We start from the raw sequence: 19,113 nt of genomic DNA, 5'->3' as shown, positions 1-19,113 counted from the left end.
ATATTCAGTTTAATTATTCTTTTAAATTCTTCTAGGTAAAAAGTGGTATTTCACTATTGATTTACAATGCCTTTCTTTAATTATTAGTGCAGCTGAGTATTTTTTCAAATGATTTTTAGTCACTTATGTTTACTCTTCAACGAATGCCTGTTTTGATCTTTGCTTACTGACTCCTGCTAATTACAGGATGAAATAGAAATTTCTTACCTTATCATACAGGAAGGACTCTTAGGTGTAGATCCAGGTGTTGTGGGACTTGAAACTTATACAATTAATATTTTGTACTCTTTTTCCACATTTTAAAAGAACATATGATCATGTAAATACAGTTGATAGGGTTTTTCCTGGAGCCTTGGATACAGGGGCCTGTGCATGAGACGGATTTCGAAGCTTAAGCCTCCTTTGCATTAGGTGCCCTTCATTACTCCTCTTCCTCCACTTCCTTTTGTGCGTCCAGCCTCCGGCACACAGGGAAGGCGTAAAAGCTCCCCATTCTCGAAACACACCCTGTCTTTACGGTATTTCCTACTTTGCGTCTGGCATCACTCCGGTTACTTGGATCTTCCTGCTTCGTTCCTACCTGTAGCCCTTACAGTCCGTCCCAGCAACCTCTCCTGCGAATTCTTCCCCGACTCCCGCAGCAGTCAATCCTTCCTTCTGTTGGTTATTTTAAAAAATTTGGATTGTAAGCAACTCAAAAAGAGCTAGGACAGTGCTTTATTTGCTCTTCCTCCTTCTTCATATAACATTTAAAAAGGTGTTGAAGCTGTACTTGCTTAATGGAAAACAATTTAAAATAGGAAAGAATGCAGAATAGAGCAAAGGAAAAGGAAAGGTCACATATAATCCTGTTACCTAATCTCTGTTACTATTTATATACTTGCCCCTTATTTTTGTATGTGTATATGGAAGTATGTATAGGTAGATTGGTTTTGTTTTGGGGTATATGATTTATTTTTACTATTTTTCTTTTTTAAATTGTTCAATTACAGTTGTCCCCATTTTTCCCCCATGACTCCCCACTGTGTTACCCACCCCCACCTCCCACATGGATTCCTCTCCCCTCCCCCGCCTGTCACCAGTCTGCCCTTTCTCAAGGCCTTGACTTACACTTCAGTGAATGAGCAAATCCATAAATAACAACAACGACAAAAAGCAATGTCCCTACTCTTTGAGTGTAATGTCAATAGGATCACCATATCCACATGTCTTTTGGTATCTTAGTAGTAGACAACTATATGCATAATAACTAGACGGACTGTGGATTTGACCCAATGTGGCTTTTTAATGTTTTTATGTATTATAAATGCCCTGAGAAGATAATGTATGGTTGGAAGAAGCAAACATATTTGAGGTCAAGAAAGGCTACCAACTACTAAAATAAGCAAAACCTTGAACACTACACACACACACAAAAGGAAAGACTATCAACTGTGCCAGTCAAACTGGCTCTGATTTGGACCTCTGCCATGGGGCGTCTGACCTATGCTCCTTCTCTTTGCCCAGGCCTGGCAGCTCCTGGCGCTCTGCGTTGGGCTCTTCCTTCCCCATCATCCTTTCCTGTGGCTCCTCAGGCTCCACCTGAAGAGGAATGCGGATTCCAGGTGTGCAGAAACTGGCCAGCTGAACCATCTTGTGTGGCCTCTGAAAACCTACGATAAATCCTAAGTATTTAGAAACCTGCCACGCACATTTATAGAAGAATGTGTGAAACACGTGTTGGTATAGGGAACCTTTGGTTATCTTTTATCTGGAGCTTGGGAAATATTCTGTTTGTTATGTTAAATCTCTTCCAGAAGAATGCCATGAAAGCTTGAAACCTGACAAAGTTTTTAAGTGAGAGGTCTGAGTATATTTCAAGTATGAATGAGTTAGTATTAGTTATCATTACAACAGAAACTATTTTGTTTCCTCAGTTTTCTCTATTACTATTTCTCTCCACATTGAATTCTTTATATGGAAAACTTCCCTAATGATTTTCCCTCTTTTTGTACTTATGTGGATAAGAATTTCTTCAGAATTTTTATTTCCTTGTAAAAAGATATTTAAAATCCAACTGTCACAATGGATTTCTACACTGGGACCCAGGGCACTCAGCCAAGGGTTATCAGGGTCATTTTGTCTCAGAGGTTGATGTTGGGTTCCTTAAATAGACTCTGGGACTGAGATAAACAAACAAACACAAAGAAACAGACAAACAAAAAAACAACTTTGAAGCAGTAGAAAAATGTTCTCCAGTTCTTAATATGTTTTGGGGGCTCTGTTGTCAAGATCACGTGACTTTGGTTGCATTCACTGACCAATCACCCAGACAAAGGGTGACATTTTAAAGTCTTCCTAGAAGACACTTGAATACAAATATATTAAGAGGTATTATCAATCTGATTTTATTAACAGAGTAAAAATTATATATAATAAATGAGGACAAATAAGATCTCTATCCAGCTTTTACATTTATTTACTCCAGTGGTTTTGTTTAATGTTTACATCGTTTAAGACATTCATGTTTTATAGGGTAAAGAAGAAATATATTTCTGTTTGAAGATAGTTTCTTACCTTGTTTAGCAGCCAAACACTAACTTCCACGTTCTTCAAATAAGAACTACTACATCATGTGTTAAGTTATCCTATGCTATTATTTATACAGTTATTTTCTTTACATGTGTTAATGTAATTACTATACAAGGGTATAGTAATAGTTTTATTGGGTAATACCCTTTATTGGGTATTACTATACCCAATAAAACTCAGAATTATCTTCTGAAGGGCAGGCCCCTTAGTAGTAGAGGCTTCCCCTACTAGATGAGTGTTCTGGTAACCGATATGTATCAGAGTACTAGCTGGTGGTGTTGTGAGAGGCTGCATTCGGCTTCAGTGAATTTTCTTTGAAGACTCTTCCAATATGTTTACCCATTTCATGGTGGGTGATTTCCATCTGCCCACAGTGCACTGAGTGTTCAGCAGTTTTTGGCCAAAACAGCATGACCCCTGTGGCCCTCTCTTCCTATTCACCCAGTCTTGCCTGAGTGACTTTTTTTTTCTGCCGGATGAAAAAAGTCATCAGAGAGAAACATTTTGCCGATGAGGAAGAGGTGAAACAAAAAACAGCAGAAACACTGAATGGCATCAAAATTGATGAATTCAAAAACTGTTTTGAGCAGTGGGAAAAAAGTCTCAATAGGTATATGGCATCACATGGAGAATACTTTGAAGGTGATTGAAGTTTAAACATGTAAGAATATGAGTTAAATGCACAATATTTTATACATAAATTCTGGGTTTTTTAGGTCCACCCCTGTATGTAAACTATGTAACAACTGGTATTTTTTAATTCATCTTGCGACTATAATAATATGATAAAGACAAAGAATGCTTTGTGGGGAAGTTTCGTTCAGTCAGTGACAAAAGCAAAGAAAGTAGAACTAACAAGAACCAACACCATTGACTTAAGCAAATGAGGCAGCATCATTGTGTCCCACATCCAAGGCACTGCCTGAAGAGGGGTAAGAGGAGAATAAAGTGTAGTTCCTGCCATCACTGCGAGCAGATCCTGTAAAGAGCCAACAATACAAGGCAAAAGCCCTGAAGTATTGATATCAAGAGTGCATTAGGGAGCCTTGGCTGATGTGGCTCAGTGGGATAAGTGCCAGCTTGCAAACCAGAGGGTTGCAGGTTCAATTCCCAGTCATGGCACATGCCTGGGTCGCCGGCCAAGTCTCCAATAGGAGGCGCATGAGAGGCTACCACACATGGATGTTAAAAAAAAAAAAAAGTGCATTAGGGGTGATTTGGTTATTTTTTTGAGTCCTTATCTTTTGATTTCTTTTATTTGAATCTCCCCCAAAGCAGTGCCTGAGATAAGGATTTGAGTGAAAGTAGTTTGTTTGGGAGGTGCAGTAAATAGTAGGGGGTCATATTATGGGCGGTGTTGTGTCCCTCCAGAAAAGGGGAGAAAGGAAGCTAGGGTTTGAGAAAAGTTACAGAGGTTTAATAGTATCATGAAAAGAGAAAAATCACTGTCAAATTAACATAGTACATTGAAATAATGTACACCAAGGAAAGGTTTCTTAATGGTTTTGTATATATAGTAGGTCATCTTAATTAAATTTATTCTTAGGCTTTATCTTAAGTTTTGTGTTATAGGACAGAATTTGGAAAGTATGCCATTTATTGCCAGCGATGTGTAGAAAGAACACAACAGAATGGAGATCGCGAAGCAAGACCCTCAAGAATGGAAATTCTTTCAACCCTTCTTCGAAATCCTTACCATCATTCTTTGCCCTTCAGTATCCCTGTGCACTTCATGAACGGGATATATCAGGTAGGTTAGACTTTCTACCCTGGAGGAAACATGCCCAGCCTAGGGTCCTATGTGCAATATCAACTCTGGACAGCTGAGAAATGAGACTGTCTGCCTACCTTTGTCAGCAGCTGGCTGTGGTAAACTTGCAAATTAATTCAGAACAGCCAAGTTTTGAAACGGCTTTGCTGAAAAGGATTCACAATAAAAGCAAATCTATTCTGAATGAAATGAGGGAGGAGTTTCCCTGCCCTTACGGTTCTGATGGAGAAAAACAAAAATGCTTCTGTTGAGGTCACCAGTGCACCTGCTAGATGAGGAAATAATTCTTAACATTGGGTGTGTGCAAGTGCAGTCTCTTTAAAGTCTCCAAATCTCAGGAATTATCTAGGAAAAATTATGTGGGCCCTCCCAACGCTCAGATCTAGATACTCGATTATCAAGTGAAGCAAGCATGTTCCAAAGCTAGCAATTAGTCTTTGTAGTCCTAAGCCTTTTATCACAGAATTCAGATACTTAACTGCCTATTAAAGAAACAAACATTAAATGCATAAAAGTTCATTTGTTTTAAGTATATTTCTTGTTTGCTTTTTTTTAATCTGCTTGAAGATTACATATAGTACTGTAGCTCTTGGTTTGCTCTCAATGGGTAGGCATAATATCGCTGCAAAATGTTTACAGCTGTCAAATGATCTGCCTATTTTGAATTCATGTTAGTTGGCTGAAGCCAAGATTTCTGAATTCTTACAGCAAGCTGATGACTAAAGACAACATTAATTTTCTCCAGTGGCGCTTTGTTAGAAGGGGCAGAAAGTTAAAGCACCCAGATAAATATAGGGTACCATCAATCGCGCATCAAGTATATCCTGTTTCCCCCCTGAAATCTAAGTTTGAAACACACGTACTTTTTTATTTAGAGAACGATTTTGTTATTTCTATTTAGGTAGTTGGCTTTGATGCATCCACCACAGTGGAAGAATTTTTGAATACTTTGAACCAGGACACAGGAATGAGGAAGCCAGCGCAGTCTGGATTTGCATTGTTCACCGACGATCCTTCTGGCAGGGATTTAGAGCATTGTCTTCAAGGAAACATCAAGGTAAAACCAAGTCCTTTTAAGCAGGTGCGCACCCAGCAAACAGCAAAGAAGCTACTATTTGTTATTTGCAACAAGTTTAGTTCAAGAGTTTTCAAAAAATTTAAACAATCTAATCTCCACAGTAAAAGAACTTGCAGGACTTTGTCGAAGCCATAGGATTCTTAATATAAAATCTGCACACACACGTACTTCATGTTAAGGAGGAGAAAAGGATTACCAGTAGTGAGAATACCCTAAATATTAGGTGGAGATGTGGAAGTTCTAATAAAATGGCTTTCCATTTAATTTATTCACTCAGTAATATTTACTGAACTATTTATTGTTCCCCAGGAACTGGACTGGACCCTCTGGAAAATACAAAGTATCAGAAATAGTCCCTGCCCACAGCAAACTTTTAATTTGCTTAGGGAAGAGCAGCCGTATACACTGATCACTGTAAACTGGAAAGTGGTCAGTGTGTTAAGAGTGCTGTGAACATCCCACAGAGGGGAGACGAAGCCCAACAGTGGAAAGGAGGGAAGATCAGAACTGGGTTTTGAAGGAGTAGAAAATGGACCTGTGGAAATAAAGACATAAGGAAAATCATGAGCAAGACAGAACTGGAAGATTTTTAAACAGTCGTTTCTAGGCCATAGTGAAATGACGAATAAAGTTTCTAGTGGGGGCGACAATTAGACATGTAGAATTATAGAACCAGAGGAACCTTAGAGAAACAAATATTTGCAAATGAGGAAACTGAGGTCTGGAGCAGAGATGTGCTCCTTGATTCCTCTTGGGAATAAGTGCCCTGTTACGGAGTGAAGGTATTTCTGGGATTGGAAATAACAAAATTGGGGCAGAGTAGGGGAAGAACTAGATTTATAAGTAATAGCTTACAGGTTTAGGGCATATGCAACATTAGTAACTCCCAAAGTCTAGCTCCACTTGCAAAACAGCCTGTCGGGGCTCCGTGGGGTTCTGCAGAGTGCTGTTAAAGCATGCACCTAGCTCCTGAGGCATGCTGGTGCATGGGTAATGCCTTCCCCTGCACCTCTTTGCCTCTGCCTCTGCCTTCTACTGCGGATTGAGGAATCTAGGGAAATCAATGTCTTTTTCTCCTCAGCTCCAAGCATATCCTGTTCAGTTCAACAAATCCAAATGTAAATTTTTCAGACGGACATTCCTAGAATACTATTGTTAATAAATTGTTCAAGAAGATAAGTTAGCATTTTTGGTCGACTTGAACTGAGTAAATATCAGGGGCTTTGGTGAATAACTGCTTACCACATATTTTTGAACACTTATTTCTATTTCTGTAAATGATCCGTTAAGTAAACAAATGTTTATTCGGTTCCCGAAGAATTTTTGTTCTTTCCCAATCAAAGACTTAAGACTGTATTCCAGATTTCTTTGACTGCAGTCTTTATAGATTCAGAAGGTAGAAAAGTTGCTTCTTTAGTGACTAAATCATGAGAAAATTCCAGGAATCCTCTTGTTTCCAGCCTCATGCAGTCCTTCATTAAGATTCTATTCTAAATAAAAAATGTATCCTCCCGTCCAAAGTTATGTGTGTCCAAAGGGATACGTGGACCAAAGAGCAAGTTATAATTCAATCCTAAACTCAAGAGCTGCACTTAAGCTTGAAACAAAAAGCTCCGGTCTGTTTGGTGTGATCACATTAATTGGAAATTTTATAGTGTAAGGCGTGCTTGTCTTCAAAATATACCAATTTGAAAAATATTATAAATCTCCATTTTTCACTTCCTTCCTAGATTTGTGACATTATTTCTAAATGGGAACAGGCTTCCAAAGAACAGCAGCCTGGGAAGTGGGAAGGTACGAGAACTGTTCGTCTAACTTATAAAAACAGGTGTGTAATACCGTCGCCAACTACCAAAGTAGGGATATACGCTTATCTTCAAATCATGCACCTACAATTTAATTTCCTACTAAGGAGCCTTAAAAGTTCAATTTATTTGCATATTTATTTTTACAAATCATAACTCTACTGCAAGGAGAAACTGTCACGTAAAATTTTTTTACTAATTCTTGTCCCTTGGTGTCATGAATAATTATATTTTATAAAAATATGCATTTGGACAAAGATTAGAAGAAAACTAATCTAATGAAAAAATAGCTGCTGTCTTAGCATTGGGTGAATTTTTCATTTTCAAATTTTTCTTTAACACTATTGTGACATTTTTCATAAAGACTATAAATATTACAGATCTGTTGTGAGAAGAAATATTTAAGTTACCCAAACCTTAAAAGTGATATATTCATATTCATTGATTCTCATTCTTTCATATCCTCTCTCTCTCTCTCTTCCTCTCTCAGTATTTACTGAGCTTCAGCTATGAGCCAGGCACTTAGCTAGATGCTCTGGATAAAATGTAATAAAAACAGACACAAACACAGTCCCTCGATGTTTGGAATGGCTAGGCTAGTGAGGAAGACAGTTGTAAATCATACACCAGAAAGAGAAGAGTGTGGACCTGGAGAGCACGGAACTAGAAGCCGGACTTAGCTGGAGATGGCGGGAGCCTCGGGGAGGCGGTGCTTAGTTAGGGTCTGGAGACGGCTGGGGCAGGAGCCTGGAAAGGGCAGAGAAGACTGTCCAAAAGCCTGTAGAGGGAGGCCTGTCAGGGCTTCAGAAATGGTTCAAGAGCCAGTGCAGCTAGAGCATACACACCTTCTCAACAGATACAACCTTAACATACTTTGGCATTTGGTCAGAAACCAGATTTTTTTCTCACCCTTCTTTTTAATGTCGTCTTTTTCCCCATGTATTAGCAGAAGGTGGTACTTAATAAATAGTGTTCACTGACCAGGTCATATTAACTGTACAAAAAAGGCATTTTGCTGATTTTATTCAGCTCTTATACCTCATCAAATAAGGAATCTAAAATATCAGACCAAGCATCTGGTGGAATTATGGGTGTAGGATTGACTTCTCTCAGGGGCCTGTTTTTGGAATGCAAAAAGTAAAGGCACTAATATAATATAAATAATGTACCAGCCTTCAATCCAGTTCGGGATTTCTCTTCTAATAACCTACCCCACAGAAACACCCACATAAGTAGGCAAGAGTATTCCCGTGATTCCCAGCATCTTCATTGCCATATTTTTTAGAAGTGTGTGGGGGTAAGAGGGACTTATAGCGTACTGAATACAGAGGAACAGTTATGGAAATGAGGAGCGTTCATATTCTGGACTCCTGTCATGCAGCCAGCCACGGGAGGGCCACATGCTATTTGATCTGGGTAATGGTGGTTGTGGGCCACGGGGACTTCTCTCTTCAGGGGGCTCATGAGCAAGAGTTCTGAGGACACAAGAAGGCGACAGTTAAGCTTTGGTGTGTAAGGTTTAAAAACCATACTTTTCTAGAGATAAGCAAGGTTACCTAGATGATAGAAGCTGATAGGCTCTGCTCCTAGAGGAACCCTGTTCCATGATGACAGCCTTTATGTGTGGCCCTTTGGTGACTAGAAGAGCAGCAGGCTGGAGGACTTGGAGCTTCCAGGTGCTTGTCTCAGTTCTGTGACGGCTGGAGCAGTGCTGCCCAATGTGTGGGCCCTGGCCCTGCAGCTTCTGCACCGCATGAGAACACATCAGCAGTGCATAGTGTTAAGGCACATGTCAGCCTTCATGAGTCAGAATCTCTGGATGAGTCTGTGTTGTGGCCATTCTCCAGGGGACCCCTTAGGCAAATGCTGAGTTTCGAGAAGTACTGGTCTACAGGTCCTCCTTGCTGCCCTGTCCCTTCATCGTTCTTGGTAGAAGGAAGCCAGCTCCCAGACTGACCTGCTGTGTGTCTTTATGTAGAAGAGGCTCAGGAATTCTCGTTCAGTTTTGTTGGCACTAAATGGAATTACTTTCATGTCTAAGACTAAATAATGCCTACTTTATGAATGCTTATTTAATAATACTAATTCTCCCCTGATGGCTGTGGTTGGAACCACAGTTAAGTTTGGTTGAAGTGCAGAAAGGTGGTCTGAAAGACACAGGTAAGAATGATGCTCCAAGTCTAGCAAATGCCACTGGAAAGGACAAGAGAGTCATGAGTATCTCATCTTAATAATTACCTTGTTGGCGGGGGGCGGGGGGGACCCTTCGTGAGAGTAGCTTTGACATCAGGAAAAAAGCAATTCAACCAAAAGGTTTAATTTTTAACAGAAGCCTGCAATGGCTGGATAGCCACAGCAATGAGAAAGTACTATTTCTAAATAAGGTCTTGCTTTGCACATGTGTATAAATAGCTTAGACAATGAGCCCTACTTTCCAGTGACACAGTCAGGAGGGGAACTGGCTGTGACCTGTCACGCAGCCATGGATGAGCAGCACTGGAATGCAGACTGAAATCCCAGCTCTTGACCATGGGGTTTTAATTTAAGATTTAGTAAGCTATGGAATTTTAATTACTGGGATTCAGGGGTTAAAGATCTAACTAATAGGTTTTAAACTTGTTCTCATAGATGACCATTTGTAAAGTAAGATTTAAATTTTATTCACAATTAAGCTGCCTATTTAATTTGGTTTCTCACTGTGTATTTGACAGTGCAAGGTCAAGGCATGTTTTTAACAAAACAAAACTGGCAAGGGTCCTTCCCTGAAGAGGACAGCTCTTCCTTATCCTTCTTTAAAATAAAAAATCATATTCAGTGGTCCTTGGTTGTTTTTATTTTCTGGAGCATAGCTCAACATTCCCGTCTCAGCCACCTTTTAGCTGGGTGTAAGAGAGCCTGTGTCCACTGGCCCCTAAGCCAAGCAGCATCTTGATGGGTCATGCAATTTATCCCATTTTTTCCAGCTATAATAACACCAAAAATATCCAGCATGAAGAAACTCTTGTAATTCTAAATACCTCTAGAGAAGAGTGATGATGATGATAATGATAATAATAATAATAATAACCACCATTTATTGAGTGCTGAGCACACACCAGGCCCAGTGCTGAGCCCTTTTTCTTTGTCATCTCATACAACCCTAACAGCAGCCCGGTGAAGTAGGTATTGTCACCATTCCCATCTTACAGATCAGGAAACTGAAGCTTAGAGAATTAAGTCATTTACTCAAGGCTACAGAAAGAGGATTCATTCCAGCTTTTTTTGGACAAATCATTCCTGTATTTAGCAATTCCAATGATCATTTATTTATCCATTAGTGCAATGAACGCTTGTTGAGCGTCAGCCAGCGCCAGCCCTCATTGAAGCCCTGGGAACTCACAGGGGAATAGCATTTCCCCGCCCTTCAGAACCCTGCAGTTTGTAGGGAGACACGGAGTCTTGGCGATATGATTAATGCTGTAACAGGAACAGCATAGCAGAGTGGTGAATGTGGGTTCTGGGGAGAAACTGTCTGATTAGGCTCCTGGTCCCCCCACTCACTGTGTGGCTTTAAACAAGTCACTTACCACCTACCTCTGTGCCTCATGGACCTCCGACATGAAATGGAGATAAAAACAGTCCCTCCCTCTAGGGTTGTCTGAAGGACTAACTGTCGGCCAAGGTAAAGCCTGTGGATCCGAGTCTACCACACAGCCAATGCCCCATCCATGTCCGCTCTTCCCTTGAATATAGCACGTGTGTGTACATGCTGTGGTGGGAACATAGAGGAAGGCTTCAGAGTGCTGACTTCTGAGCAGATGACTTGAGTGGTGGCCTTGAGGAAGGAGACAGGAAGGAAGACAGGGAAGGGGGCAGGAGTAAGACAGGGAAGGGGATCACAACTGCAGTTCCAGTGGAGTGTTACCAGCAGATGATGGAAGACAGAGGGAAGGGAAGTGGTGAGTGAAGCAGGGCTTTCAGTAAGTTTATAAGATGATGAGAAAAGAGGCAGTAGGAAATAAATGCTCTGAAGAGTGAAATATGGAGCTGGTTGTAGGCAAGCAAAAGGGTTACCCAGCAGTGCGGCGGGCTCCGCTGAACCTGGAGCTGTGTATACACGTGTAATGGTACTGGTCCACGTAGTGATGTGATGCCCATCCCACCGTATTCAGGTCCCTGGACCATCCACGAGGTGGACCTGCGGGGGTTCCCCTGCTAGCTCACCTGTGCCTTGCCCGCCTGCTGTGACAGAGGCCCACTTTCTCTGCTTCTTTAGTACTGGGGGAACTGGTCATGCTGGGTGAGACGCAGTACCTTCTCCTGGCACCTTTCCTATTCAAGATCCACGGATTTGGGTTTCTTGACTTCTTGGTCATTTTTGTGATTCTTTAGTCTCTCTCCATGTTCTCTCCAAATTGCTGCATAATTGTTGGAGCCCAACCTGTGTCAGTAGGGGCTTGAGCCCCTGATTCCTGCATGCTGTTTTCCTATCTAAGGGTCTGGGATTGTGTTTCCCTTCTTCACTTGTAGTGCTTCATTTCTCTTCCAAGGTTCAATCTCTTTTGCGTGCCAGAAATGTGTGAAAATGCATGTTAGCACTTTTCGCCTGTAGCCATCTGTACATTTGGTTCTTTTTCTTCCTTCTAGCTATGTTACCAGTTCAAACTTTTGTTGAGAACATTCAATGGTAAGTAACACTTAGCTAAACTCTAGTGGCTGAAGTGATGAAGACAGAGTCCTTAACTTCAAGTGGAGACAATAAGCTTTGTACAAAAATGTTTGCGTGCCAAAAAGGGAGAGCTTTCTTCTCAACTTTATTCTCTGTCTTCTGACACTTTGCTAACAGCATTTTACATTTAGAATCTATTTCTATTACCCAGCTATATTCTTTGACTAGTTAACAAGTTGTTACCATGTAGTTACAGATAAAAATGGGACTTAGGGTGTATGTTTTTAAGCAACCACTCTGACGACTGCCCAGGACAGCGATTCTTAAGGTAGGGTGGGTGTAAGGAATTTTCATAGTCACAGGGAGGAAGAGCTTTTCAAAGCACCCCCCCAACCACGCTTCCTCTGAGATTCTGAACTTCCACCCTCTCAGTCCCTGCTATTTGAGATAATCCTACAAGAGATACTGTAACTCCGTTGTCCTCAACTTTTTCGGCACCAGGAACCAGTTTCGTGGAAGACAATTTTTCCACAGACTGGGGTGGGGAGATGGTTTCAGGATGATTGGAGCACATCACATTCAAGCTCGCCTCCTGCTATGTGCCTGGTTCTGGACCAGTACCAGTGTGTGGACCCGAGGTTGGAGACCCCTGCTGGAACTGATGGCACTGTGGCCTCTCCCCCAAGTCTATAGGGAGAAAAAGGCTGAAAATTCAGAGCCAGTTGAGCACACACCTGACAATTGCTGGATCTAAATCTCTCTTTTCCTGCCACTGTGTTGTCCTGACAATACTAAAGCACGTCCAAGTGTCTCTTACCCACCCCACCGTCACAGCATTCATAGCACCCCAGGCCTGGTCTGCGGCTGAAAGGCAGAGCCCCGAAATCTCACGCACACAGAGACAGCATAGTGAGTGAACCAAGGGGTCACTGGGCTGATGAAGAGCCAGGCAAACAAAAGCTCCTAAAGCTGCAAAAAAGTCAAAACATTTGTAAGTGCCAATATCATCTTTTCGATTCTCAGAGTAAACTGCTGCCCTCCGATCTGATGTTCATTTTGAATTGAAAGCTCCATTTCCTATCTCCTGGTGTGCCCAAGGTATTGAGGAAATATCTGAGTGTTTTGAAAACTGGGTTTATTCAGCCCGTTGAAACGAAGGGTTATATCAGCATTCCCCACAACAAAGGGCGTATTTCATTTCACTCTGTGTCTTACTCTCTTCCTCTCTTCTTCGGCAACACTTCGGGATTTGGTATTTCAGGGCACAAAAAATAGCACAGAAGTGTTCCTCAACCTCAACCCCAGAGCGGTTTTTCCTCAGTTTGCTGAAAATTTGCACAGAATAGAAAACTGAAGTTATTAACAGATGGTCATGATCTCAGTTTGTGTCGCATAGAGCAACTCTTTTTTCCTGTGTAAGAATTTCATTTAATGAAAAATTTCCTGTTTTTTACAGACTATATTTCTCCATGCAAGCTCGTGGAGAGACTGATAGAGAAAAGCTGCTGTTAATGTATCAGACAAATGACCAAATAATAAATGGACTTTTTCCTCTGAACAAGGACCTGGCGTTAGAAATGGCGGCTCTCTTAGCTCAGGTAACTTCCATGCCATATGGAGAAATATTTTGTAAAGGTAAAATACTAATTTCAACACTGACTTAAATGTAATAAAGCAATATACCTTTAGTGATTCTTTAAGTTCATTTTGCTGTGATTAACACCTTAAAAATTACAGGCATTATAATTACAGTGTGACTCCAATCACTGACAATGGCAGTGATGTGGAATGAGACAGTATTCCATAAAGGGAACCAACTAGATCTTAATTATCTTGCAAGTGTGCCACTAGGCTTTGCATTTAATAAAGGAGTTTGCTGAGTGTAGAGCCATGGGGTACGGACTCCATGCTGAAACCACCCTCTCGGCTAATAGGAATCGGTCTTTAACAAGCTAACGCACTTGCTTTTATTTACCAGTGTATCAATTCAGATTAAGTTCAGACTTCTATAAAAACACACACGCATGCAAATTAATACTGACAATAGAAATAGAGGTATATTTGTCTCTCACGTAGAGAGACAGGCATGTTGGCATCTCTCCAAGGTCATCATGGGCACGGGCCTCATCCCGTTTTTTGTTCTGCTGTCCCCAGCATGTCATCTGCATGGTCCTGGACATCTGCAGAGCTGCAGATACGACACCAGTGTTCCAGGCATGAAAACAGGGAAGGGCTAAAGAAGGGTGTGGCCCCCACCCTGGAGAAGTTTGCCCGCAGATAAACAGAACAGTTTCATTTCTGTCAGTGTGACCAAAACTTAGTCACATGGCCTTGTGTACCTGGAGCAGAGACTGGAGAATGTAGTCTTCCATGGGCAGCAATGAGCCCAGGTAAAGTCAGGGCTTTGTAACTTGGAAGGAAGGAGAGAATGCTCCTAAGAGGCAACCCCCAGTCTCTATCACACCTGAGTCTTTGCACGCGCTAGTTAAGGCAGCTCTGTGACATGTCATCGGTTTTCGGTCTCCTCGCTCTACACAACGTCCCAGGGCATCTAATTCCTTCTCTTCATTTTTTCCTACCACCTATGCCATTGATTCCCAAATCTTTTCTCTCTGGTTCATACTTCTGTGGGCTCCTTAAATTCACCACATCAGGGACTGAACTAATCACCTTCCCTTTGTATCTTCCTTCACATTCTGTATCTTCTTCTACCACCCAAGCAAGCTTCAAACCCCAGAATCATCACTGACTGTGCCCTCCCCTTCGCCCTGTCCCCCAGTCACCGTGCCCTGCCTATTTGAACTCCCAGGCTTTGTGCACTGCAGCTTCATCTCTTGACACTCCCTGTCTCAGACTGTGTGCTCCCTATGCAGCATACACTGAGGCTCCGTGCACAGTTCCTTGGCGTGCCGGTGGTTCACGTTTTCACAGTTGCCGTCCCGTCCTGACTGTCATCACAGCCTGCCTGCCGCCGGCAACAGGCTTTTGACTGCTGGGGTTTTCTGTGCTCTGGGCCCCACAAATGTACCCTCCACCCAGATGCCAGAGAGATTGTTCTGTCGTCTATGGCTTCCTAACAAATGGCTCCAAGACTCAGTCACTTCAGACAGTAGCAATTTGGGCAGGAATGTATAAGGACACCTTGTCTCTGTGGCATGTGGCACCAGCTGACACAGCTTGACGGCTGGTTGTGACTCTACAGCTGGGGGCTAGAATCATCTTTAGGTCATTCGCTCACACATCTGGTGGCTGACGCTGTCAGGTTGAACTTCTGCTGGGCTGTCAGCTGGGACACCTCACGTGCTTCCTCATAGAAGGGTGCTTGGGTAGCAAGAGCAACCTCCTGAAAGAGAGACAAGTGGAGGCTGCTATTTCCTTAAGGCCTAGGTCTGGAAACTGTGTCACGGTGGTTTGTTACGTGGCACTAGTAACTGGGATGGAGATATAGCAAACCACGAACCTAGCCATGTTGTTCCCTTGAGTACATGGAAGGGCTTTCATGATCTAAACTCTGCCTGCCTCTCTTAACACCCCCTGCCCTGTGCTGCAGTACGGCACAAACTGATGCTCCTGGCCCTTCCCCTGGCTTGCACATGGCTCACTTTTTCTTACCTCTTAGACTTCACTTGTGTGTCTCCCCTTCCTGAAACATCTCTGTCTGCATCCCTCTACTTGCTTACTTCAGCTTATTCTTTCATTTTCATCTTAGGTCTCACTTATTCCAGGAATCCTTCCTGAATTCTGCCTGGGTGGGGTAAGTGCTCCTCCTGGCGTTTCTGTAAGGTCTGGCGCTCAGCTACTACTGTCCTGACCTCAGTGGTTCATTATTGTTTGTTCGCTTCTGCTTTGGGCCTCTCACTGTGGCCTCCCCGAGGGCAAAGGCTGTCCCTGTTTGCCTTTGTATCTTGCACAGTGCCGTACACACAGTCCATTAGCCATAAATGTCTTGAATGAATGAATAGTAGACAATTAGTTTACTTTTACAATAATTTTATCCAAAGGTCAAAGCATTAGTGCTACACTGAGTGTTCTCTTCTATAAGTAATGAACAGCTGAAGAAAGGAGACATAGGTCCCAGATTCTCTTAGTGATAGAATTAGGGATCATTTCCTATCACGTGCAATTCTAGGCTTCAGTCCACCAAAGGCACAGGTCCTCTGTTAAAATCGCTCTCATTTTTACTAAAATTTAAGTTAGTCTTCCTACATTAACTTCTAATTTTGTCAAGAAAACTTCTCCAAGAAAAATTACTATATACTTTGGAAATAGTACTTTTAATACTTTTAGGAGACTATGAGGAAGGGCTAGAAAGGTAAGACCATGCACCTAGAAAATTCTAAGCACATAACTAAAAAGTATAATTTCCTCATCTACAAAAGGAAAAATTCTTAAAGTCTCTGTTTGCTTTTCCTCACAGTAGTGTTTGTAAAGGTAAGTGAAATATACTAAAGAAATATGAGCTCTGTAGAAGAAAGCAGTTACATCTGTTGTGGACTTGAATATACTCATGTGTAGGTCCTTGTCGATGTTTTCTGTCTGAATTAGGAAATCTTGGAGCTGGCTGTTAATTGTTGTACGTCATGTCTGCTAAGGCATCATGTTGGTGGGAGGCATGCTGGGAATTATCTGAGTTGATTTTCATTTGTTCTCCAAACATTATCGTGCTTGTTCTGTGCCACACGGTATAGACTGCAGAGCAGGGAGACAATAAGCTTGGGGATACACCACCATAGGGTTCCCTAAGAGACAAGGTTTCCTGGAACGCCTACTATTTGTATAACTATTGTTTATCCTACTGCTGTATCCTTGGAGGTTAAAATCTGATCTCAGGTTTCACAGGTACCTGTGCTTTGTACTACCTGGTGATTGGTGGGGGACAATAAAAAACTTGCTGTGTGGGAAAAAGTTTACCTGGTGTGAAGAAATGAGGAAGGATACCTGATCAGACAGGAGATGGGAGTGACTGATGAACAGCAAAGCCAAGCTAAGAAACCAGCAGACTGGAAGGATGAAGCTCGGCTGAGGCACTGAGACAGTAACTGGTTGTATTGAGAGCCAGACAATGGAAGCCAAAGGGGTCAGAATCTCAGAGGCTGGTTGTGCTCACAGCTTACCTGGAGGCCAAGGGCCCTTTTGAAATGATGGCCTGAGACTGACTGTAAGCCCATCCCAGTCCTGGTGGAGGCCTCCATCCGCTTGTTGAGGAGTGTCACAGGAAAGATGTGAATGTTCTATAGGATCTGAATGTCCCCCACCCAGTTCGCTCCTTGAGCCGGAGCTCCTTTGGTACCCCACACAAGGCATTTAATTTAACTCAGTTTATAACGAGCATTTGTTTATACCCCAGTCTCCTATTAGACATTAGCTCTTTGAGGATAAAAGCTATGCTCAACTATTTTCTTTCTCATATCACTTAGCACAGTGCCTGACGCATAAGGGGGACTGACTCAGTGCAGGTTTGGCTGAACGAATGGGTGGGTGAGGGATGGAGAGATGGACGGGTGGGTAGTTGGATGGGTGGGCAGGGGTGGCATCTGTGTAGCCTGTTAACAGAGATCAGGATTGAACATTCTTTCATTCATGGAGAAAGGGGCTTTTATTCCCAGGAATCCCAGAATAATGAAATGAGGGGATGAACCCAGTAACATTTACAGAGAAAATCTAGGAAGGAAGGAATGAGAATATAGTTCTTAACCCTGGCTGGCGTGGCCCAGTGGATTGAGTGCGGGCTGCAAACCAAAGTGTCGCAGGTTCAATTCCCAACCAGGATACATGCCTGGGTTGCAGGCCATAACCCCTAGCAACCGCACATTGATGTTTCTCTCTCTCTCTCTATCTCCCTCCCTTCCCTCTCTAGGGATAAATAAATAAAATCTTTTAAAAAGAGAGAGAGAATATAGTTCTTGGTCCCATTATATTCAATGAAGACCCTTAAAAAGTTCAAGTAATACTTTTTTGAGATTTCTCTTAACTTTATAACTTGTCTTTCATTTTTAACTTCTATTTTTCCTTATTATTGTCAATTAAAATGGTACCTTAAAAATGGCAAGCCTTCCTGTGCTGTTACAGGCAATGGCAGAGCAGTGTGGTCACTAGCAGATCCTGCTAGGTGGCGGTGTCAGCCCAGGTTGTTTAATGTAGGACTGGAGCGGAAGTGTTCAAGCTACGGATGCTTTCAAAATTAGCTTTCAAATGGAACTTGGAGCTTAATAATAATACTTACATATTATTATAAATTCCAAAATCACACAATCATGACAAGTAGAGTTATTGACATATATTATATGTAATTATATATTATAATGTAATTGTATGTAATTATATATTATAATATAATTGTATGTAATTATATATTATAAAGAATGTTTAGAAATAATAAAACTGCTTTTCTTTTTTAAAACTCTTTTCAATATCCTATATTTTCTTCTTTTTTGGATTTCCCATTAGGTGGAGATTGGAGATTTTGAAAGACCCTTTTCAACTCCAGCGGGGCATGTTACTAATCAGTGCAAAGCAAATCAAACTCTGAAACAAGTCATAGAGAAATTTTATCCTAAAAGATACAGAGATGACACCTCTGAAGAACAGTTGAGGTAAGGAACTGCTCGTAACTCTTTAAAAAGCCGAGTCAAACGTGTTTTTTTGTTGCTGTTTTAAAGATGAAAAATATTGTATTGTACATGACCTTTTTTTAAAGATTTTTTAATAGTGTTGAATCCCAAGAGGTTGTAGGTCTTCCTAAAAATTTATTACTTATTTTTTCCATTATCATTAATCCTTTTTCTACCCTCTCCCCCACCTCGCAATCCCCACACTCTTGTCTGTGTCTGTGAGTCCATTTCCTTTTTGCTTTAAGAGATGCCTAAAAACTTCAGAGTCTAGATTTAAAATTTTTTTAATGAAAAAAATTTTACCTTAATTTGGAAGATCCACTTTTCACTTGATCTTATTCATTCTCATCAAATTAATCCTGGTAACAAATAAAAGAAAAAAAATGGTCAGTAATATGTTTAATTTCGTGAAAGGTCTATCATCAAAAAAAATTTTTATCTCTTAGGGTATTCCACGCCAGATTTTTAATATAAAATCTTAAACTCAGTTAATTTAGAGTTTCAATTTTTGAGAGCGTATGAAGAAAAGCTGTAGATTCAAAACTAAAGGAAATCCAGTTCACCATGAGTTTTTCCAAAGCAGGAACACCTGAGATCAGCTGTTCGTCTCTGTAGAATAAGTGGTTTGT

The 19,113-nt window shown here is 41.4% G+C and overlaps 1 protein-coding gene across 1 annotated transcript in view; it reads left to right on the top strand.

Moving 5' to 3' along the window:
- The window catches only part of PLEKHH2 (pleckstrin homology, MyTH4 and FERM domain containing H2), a 98,599-nt gene that overhangs the window by 71,287 nt on the left and 8,199 nt on the right, over nucleotides 1-19,113 (top strand). Inside the window, exons 21-26 of the mRNA XM_045828780.1 lie at nucleotides 1,507-1,604; nucleotides 4,144-4,321; nucleotides 5,244-5,399; nucleotides 7,151-7,248; nucleotides 13,330-13,471; nucleotides 18,321-18,466. Coding sequence (XP_045684736.1) covers nucleotides 1,507-1,604; nucleotides 4,144-4,321; nucleotides 5,244-5,399; nucleotides 7,151-7,248; nucleotides 13,330-13,471; nucleotides 18,321-18,466 — 818 coding nt within the window. The remainder of the gene's footprint in view (nucleotides 1-1,506; nucleotides 1,605-4,143; nucleotides 4,322-5,243; nucleotides 5,400-7,150; nucleotides 7,249-13,329; nucleotides 13,472-18,320; nucleotides 18,467-19,113) is intronic.

Source organism: Phyllostomus hastatus, unplaced genomic scaffold (assembly GCF_019186645.2).
Source record: "Phyllostomus hastatus isolate PE091 unplaced genomic scaffold, TTU_PhHast_1.1 phas_scaffold_78, whole genome shotgun sequence".
Taxonomy (NCBI): Eukaryota; Metazoa; Chordata; class Mammalia; order Chiroptera; family Phyllostomidae; genus Phyllostomus; species Phyllostomus hastatus.
This window is presented reverse-complemented; position numbering and strand designations above follow the sequence as displayed.